This window comes from Aethina tumida, chromosome 1 (assembly GCF_024364675.1).
Source record: "Aethina tumida isolate Nest 87 chromosome 1, icAetTumi1.1, whole genome shotgun sequence".
Classification (NCBI taxonomy): Eukaryota; Metazoa; Arthropoda; class Insecta; order Coleoptera; family Nitidulidae; genus Aethina; species Aethina tumida.
In genome coordinates this window covers 38,064,219-38,070,288 of record NC_065435.1, presented here as the reverse complement: position 1 = coordinate 38,070,288, position 6,070 = coordinate 38,064,219, and the positions used below count along the sequence as shown (strand labels likewise).

The window sequence follows — 6,070 nt, the reverse complement described above, 5'->3', positions numbered from 1 at the left end:
ATCGTGTACGACAGAGACAGTCTCTCTCGTCCATTATGTCTCCTCAAAATTCAGTCGTACCAGACACTTGGTATGCATACAAATTATTACTTATCATCACTTGATTTACTCAAAAATAAACATGAAAGTTGCCAAAAAAACCATTAGATAACGTCCCTTTCAACCTCTACAATTAAAATTGTAAGTGGTGGCATACATATAAACATAAGGTAGGTACATTAAGCAAATGTATTCGTGTTTTTCTATATTTAATTACGCAATTTACAATAATATAATACAAGTGAAATTAACATTTGAAATTCGTGTACTACTAATTCGATTCTAAGCCAGATCTTGACCTTAATTTCATAAAACCGTCGACGATTTACCATTTTTGGATAAATCTAAGATCATATTTCATTCAAGCGCCGGTGGTGCCATTTCAAAATTTCTTCGTACCACTATTGTCCGTCACAGTCACAAAAATACGCCGTTATTCGGCTGTAAACAACCATACTGCCTTGAATAAATTTTGCAGCGTTCGCACTATAGTATAGTGAATGTCAGACCAACTGAACAACACGCGACCGAAGTACAAAACAAAGCTGATCGCATCGTAAACCTGCAGAAATGTTTGTAAGTACCTAGACATACTGTTTTATTTTTTAAGCCGCAACAGCTCCGGTATTATTTTTTTCTACCTGTTACCTCGGGTTCCTTTTGTGCTCTCTTGGGTTGGGGTAGGTCGACGCTCAACACACACAACAACCATCAGATTATTTCTTGATCTCTGTCTGTTTAAAATTTTTATGAATCAGCATCTAATTTATTTTTATAAATAATAAACGCGGTTACAATTCGTTCGATTGTATGATTTCAATGTGAACATTTTTCGATTTATTAATTAAAATGATTAATTAGGGCCTGTTTAGGTATGTTCATTAGTAAAACTAGTTTGAAGTTATGCATGTTATTTCTATAATCAAATTGAGTCACGTATTGTTTTGAAAATGTAAAATGATAGCAACCGAAATTGACTCAGGCACATATTAATGTTAATTAATGATTTTAATTAATATAACAATTTTTCTACAGGCACATATAAAAAGTATAATAATATATTCATGTTCTTTAAAAACTCTAATCTAATTAATTAGATATTTAAACACAGAAAATAATAACTATATAAGACTAAAGTCCGTTTTAGAAATTTCTTTTTAGACATTTATAGGGTAATTTGGGCACGATGAACATGAAAAACATTCATTTCGGCCATTCACCTAGACAACGGTATATTTGTGTTTTTCGATTTATGATTTTGCTTAAACTAGCGTTCTGAGTAACCAACACTCTCGACAGAAATAAATTATATTTCATTGGAGAAGTTATGAACTTTCGAAGTACTTTAAGTCATGTCTTGGTGGAACCTCTCATCTCATATTGGGCAATTTTTTACTCTTTGAATGGTATTTTAAGTCATGTCTTGGTGAACCTTTCACTTTGTCTATTTTCTGGGAAGAAAATCTAACGACTGAAGAAAAATTGCAAATAGTCTAAGACTAATCAGTAATAATAATGCTTTGAAAGAAACATTGGGATTCGTGTAATTCCTAATTGGGATATTTGTAATTTCCCTAATTAACTAATTAATCAGTCCTCAAACGTTCATTAAATTCTTGATTGTTGGCATTTATTAAAGAAGAAATGAATAAGGAATGAATACTCAGGAATGGTAGGTTGAATAGAAAAATACTAAAAAAAAATATTGTCGTTTATTCGTAGTATCGAATAAACGACAACACGTAATAAACAGCAGCACAAGAAAGAACGCAAGAGACAAACAAAACAAGAGCAGTTGCAGCAAGAAAACACTTGCATCTCTCCCCGTATCCATCCACCAGTCCTCCCAGCTGTTCTATCGATCAACGTGCCGCCGCGACCGCGACACAAATCCGGGTCGGGCAAGTCGCGTTGTCCTGCCCCCGCAGTCCTCGACTCCTCCACCACCGGCCCCCCCGTAACTAATCAGATTATGGCCTCGCTGACTGGTCGTTCGGTTCGCAGAGCAAATCGACGGAGAACACGCACGTGTCCCGTCGCAACGGCCGCTCGAAAATGAGCCTGTTCGGTCGACACAAGCATCTCCGACTGCCGGAGGAGACGCCGTCCGGCGCCAGCACGCCGGTGTTCTCGTGGAGCCCGCTGCCGCACCGCAGACCGCACCGATTCACGGAGAAAGAGGTATGAAAGGGAGATGGCGATTGGGGGGTGGTCTATTTTGGGGATCGTGTGGTGTTTCAGGTTGGGGAGAGGCAGGCCGGCGAGAAGCTCTATCCCAACTGCGACGAGAGTGTGTGGCTCAGGTCCTGCGAGACGGAGGTCAAGGAACCACTCGCAGGTGTTGTCACAGGTTAGTGATTAGATGGATTATTGGCTTGGCTGAAATAAACGTTTTTGTTTTACCCACTGGCAAATTTAAAATGCAGGATGTGGATGTTTAAGTGTGCAATTTCAAACGATTAAATCTGCAATCATAATCAATTGGATAATTAACTTTTAAGGACACATCCCCAAATGGCTAAATGGATGCTTAATAAGGAACGGGCCAGGATCACTGAAAGCAGGAAAAGACGAATTTGCTCACCTTTTCGATAGTTCAGCTCTTTTACATAGGTTACAAATAATTTTAAAAATACATCATAAAATAAGTGTTGTATGTGTGTTATTTTAGATTTTCAATCGACAAAGGAGAAATCACATATCAGTGTAGATTCTTACAATCAGATATATTCAAAAGAAACTGGCAAGCCAACAGAATTGTCTTAACAGAATTTGGGACTAAAGCAGTTCCTGATCCTTGCCATTCAATTTTTCAAAGGTAAATTACTCAATTACATAGAGTATATATACTTATACAGTTCATATAATATTTATTGTTGTGTCCACTATGCTATAATAATGTAGTGGTCATTGACAATAATATTTATAAAAATTTAATTTGTAGGGTTGCTGCTATATTTCATCCCAAACATGATGTCTCCGATAATTCCATGATTTCGGTTTATCCATTTGGAGACGAGCTCTATGCCTTCAGTGAAATACCAATAATCCATAAAATAAATAAAGAAACTTTAGAAACCGAAGGTAGAGTAGATGTTGGGGACTATGTATCGATTGTAAACCACACATCTCACCCACACGTCACACAAGATGGTAAAATTCAAGTTTCACGTATTATTTAATAACTAATGGTATTTTTAAAGGTACTGTGTACAACTTGGGACTGTCTATAACATCAAGTGGACCTTACCATAACATAATATGCTTCCCATCTAAACATTCCTGTATGTATTAGTTAGCTAGCTAGTCCGTTAAATCGTTAATTTTACTTGTTAACAGGCTATGGCAAAACGATGTTTGAAAAGGCCCATATCGTCGCCTCAGTTCCAGCTCGATGGCCTCTACATCCTTCCTACATGCACACCTTTGGTATACTGTCCCCTGTCTGTTATTATTTATCAAGGATACATTAATACTTGTTTAAGGTTTGACCAGAAATTATTTTATAATAGTGGAACAACCCCTAAACGTATCCCTAACGTCTCTAGTCACTAACAAAATAAAGAACGAGCCTTTAGCGTCTTGTCTTCGGTGGTACCATGACGAATATGTAAGACAACTTATATCTAGTAACCCATTTACACAAAATAATAATAAATTTCAGACCAGAATAGACGTATTGAACAGAGAAACTGGACGATTGGAACACAAATTCTTCGCAGAGCCCTTCTTTTACTTGCACATCATAAACCAGTACGAAACCCACGATTACATAGTGCTGGACATATGTATATACAGGGACGCTTCCATGCTGGACTGCATGTATATTGAAGCCATGAAGGTGATGCTTAAATTTTTAGTGACTATTGAGTTTTTTGACAATTTTATTTTATTTTAGAACATGCAACAGAACCCGGATTATGCGAAGATGTTCAGAGGCAGGCCGGCAAGGTTTGTTCTGCCCCTGAAGCCGGAACCGATGGACAAACATATCAACAGAAACTTGGTGGATCTGCAGCACTGCAAGGCCAAGGCTTATTATTTGCCCGACGGGGAAATACTGCTCAAACCTGAAAAACTTTGCGACCTGGGTTGTGAGACACCTAGGATATTTTATGAAATACATTTGGGTACTGAATGTGTAGTAAATTCGTATTTTTGATTGATATTTAATAGTAGAATTTTAGGTAAACCCTATAGATACTTCTACGCCATCAGTTCGGATGTGGACGCTGAAAATCCTGGCACAGTAAGTTACTGTAATTGTTGATCACACCACACCCTTACATAATTATTATTGCAGTTAATAAAGGTGGACACGTTTACGAAAACCACGAAGACTTGGTGCGAACCTAACTGTTATCCAAGTGAACCAGTCTATGTTCCCTGTCCAAATCCCAGAGTAAGGGCACAATATTTCTTCCAACAAACCTACACCATACTTTTTATTTTAGTGTGAAGATGATGGTGTGGTATTAGCTTCGTTGGTTTGGGGTCGAGATGATGTGAATCGTGCTGGTCTGTTAATACTGGAGGCCAAGAATTTAACGGAAATCGGCAGGGCAGAATTCCGTACTCCTGGTCCAGTGCCAAAATGTTTGCACGGATGGTTTCTACCCAAAGAAGATTTGATCACATAATTACTAATCTAATTTGAAAGTATTTATCTATATTTAAGGTCTAATATTATAATGATTGTATTTATGACTGACTGTAATAATGTTCAAATAAAAAACAATAAACCAGTGTAAATTTGCGAGCCCAGTTTTAAAAAATATTCGCAAATTCAGCACTATTATACAACACCATGTTTCGACATGAAAACTCCAAGTAAATAATGAGCAAGTGGAGGGAAAAACTACAATAAAAGAGCAGAAAAGTTATTTTTATAAAATTTTAATTATCAAATTTACACCTATTTCTTAGCTTCTCTTTCTGCTTTCCTTTCGGCAGCCCGTTTGAGTTGCTGTTTGGTGTTCAGGTTGTGCCTCTTGGAGAATCTTTGGTTCTTCAAGAATTTAGCATCCATCTGTTACAATAAATAAAACAAAATCTTTAATAGTCTTTCGATATCAACTATAAGTCACTACTACCACAATTAATCAAGCCAAGCAATCTTATTTGATCTGATAATAGTCAATTGAATTTAAGAAAAAAACACTACTGATACTGTTAATGACTTAACAAAGAAGCAAAAGAGAATTATTTTAATTTAAATGGCAATACTTACACCCAAGGTGGATTCGTGTAGCCTGCGCTTTGGCTTCTTGATACCATTGCGGTGATCTTTGCGGTCTAAAAATTAAAATTCACATTTAAAACAGTCCATGGTTACAACTCAAATGTTTTTACTTACTTTGATTGTGATTGGTATGGTTCTTTGACTTGGCCATTGTATCTCAAGACCTATGGAAAAACAATAATTATAGGTTAAGTTGACTTGATATTGTTTATGTAAAAAAGAAAAAACATTTTCAGTAAAATATTCGTAGATTTAATTAAAGTTATATACGAAGAATACGTTTGTTAATATTTAAATTAAATATAACTTACGATGACAAAGATATTTGTAAATATAAAAGGCAACACTTACTTGCTAACGTTCACGTTACAAATCAAGTCACAGGAAGAAAGTCTAGGGACTTTTTGGTTTTTATCAAAACTAATCTCCAGGACCGCCAACTCAAAAAATTAACCAATGAGATCTACTGAAATAATTAACAATAATCCATTAAAAGGTGTCGTATCTGTAAATCTATTAAAAGTAATGTATACAACATAAAATTGAATCGATAAACTGCAACATTCAAGTAGACAATGAAAGCCACATTAACCGTATTTATGTATGTGTGTAGACAATATAAATAATAATATTGTTTACTTTGTTTAGATTATACGTGTTCTGTTATTAAGAATAATTTTTATAGCATAACATGTTAACATAATTAACAATTTTAGTTTAAATGAATCGAAATATGTAAGGTTGGCAATAAAAATTTTTAGAAAATCACCAAACTCATTTTGAGGGTTA

At 35.6% G+C, this 6,070-nt stretch overlaps 2 protein-coding genes across 2 annotated transcripts; one reads left to right on the top strand and one right to left on the bottom strand.

Annotated features, from left to right (window-relative positions):
* The first annotated feature begins 557 nt into the window (after window positions 1-557).
* Window positions 558-5,026, top strand: LOC109599337 (carotenoid isomerooxygenase). The gene is made up of 14 exons (XM_020015320.2): window positions 558-615; window positions 2,044-2,220; window positions 2,281-2,389; window positions 2,541-2,652; window positions 2,711-2,857; window positions 2,984-3,192; window positions 3,243-3,323; window positions 3,379-3,468; window positions 3,525-3,649; window positions 3,704-3,880; window positions 3,938-4,169; window positions 4,227-4,288; window positions 4,343-4,441; window positions 4,494-5,026. Exons 1-14 carry the CDS (start codon window positions 610-612, stop codon window positions 4,677-4,679), a joined length of 1,812 nt encoding a protein of 603 aa, XP_019870879.1. The 5' UTR covers window positions 558-609; the 3' UTR covers window positions 4,680-5,026.
* On the bottom strand, window positions 4,920-5,731 carry LOC109599338 (60S ribosomal protein L29). The gene is made up of 4 exons (XM_020015322.2): window positions 5,633-5,731; window positions 5,396-5,445; window positions 5,270-5,334; window positions 4,920-5,068 (listed from the first exon to the last, which is right to left on the bottom strand). The coding sequence occupies exons 2-4, from the start codon at window positions 5,430-5,432 to the stop codon at window positions 4,955-4,957; spliced, it is 216 nt and encodes a 71-aa protein (XP_019870881.1). The 5' UTR covers window positions 5,433-5,445; window positions 5,633-5,731; the 3' UTR covers window positions 4,920-4,954.
* Window positions 5,732-6,070: the final 339 nt, after the last annotated feature.

Excerpts from the sequence above, each read along its gene's own strand:
- LOC109599337 (XM_020015320.2), top strand. Across the intron at positions 2,390-2,540 it reads ACTCGCAGGTGTTGTCACAG|GACACATCCCCAAATGGCTA; the intron begins GTTAGTGATTAG and ends TTAACTTTTAAG. Across the intron at positions 3,469-3,524 it reads TTCCTACATGCACACCTTTG|GTTTGACCAGAAATTATTTT; the intron begins GTATACTGTCCC and ends TACTTGTTTAAG.
- LOC109599338 (XM_020015322.2), bottom strand. The coding sequence starts at position 5,432 with ATGGCCAAGTCAAAGAACCATACCAATCACAATCAAA. Across the intron at positions 5,335-5,395 it reads CCATACCAATCACAATCAAA|ACCGCAAAGATCACCGCAAT; the intron begins GTAAGTAAAAAC and ends TTTAATTTTTAG. Across the intron at positions 5,069-5,269 it reads TACACGAATCCACCTTGGGT|ATGGATGCTAAATTCTTGAA; the intron begins GTAAGTATTGCC and ends TTATTGTAACAG.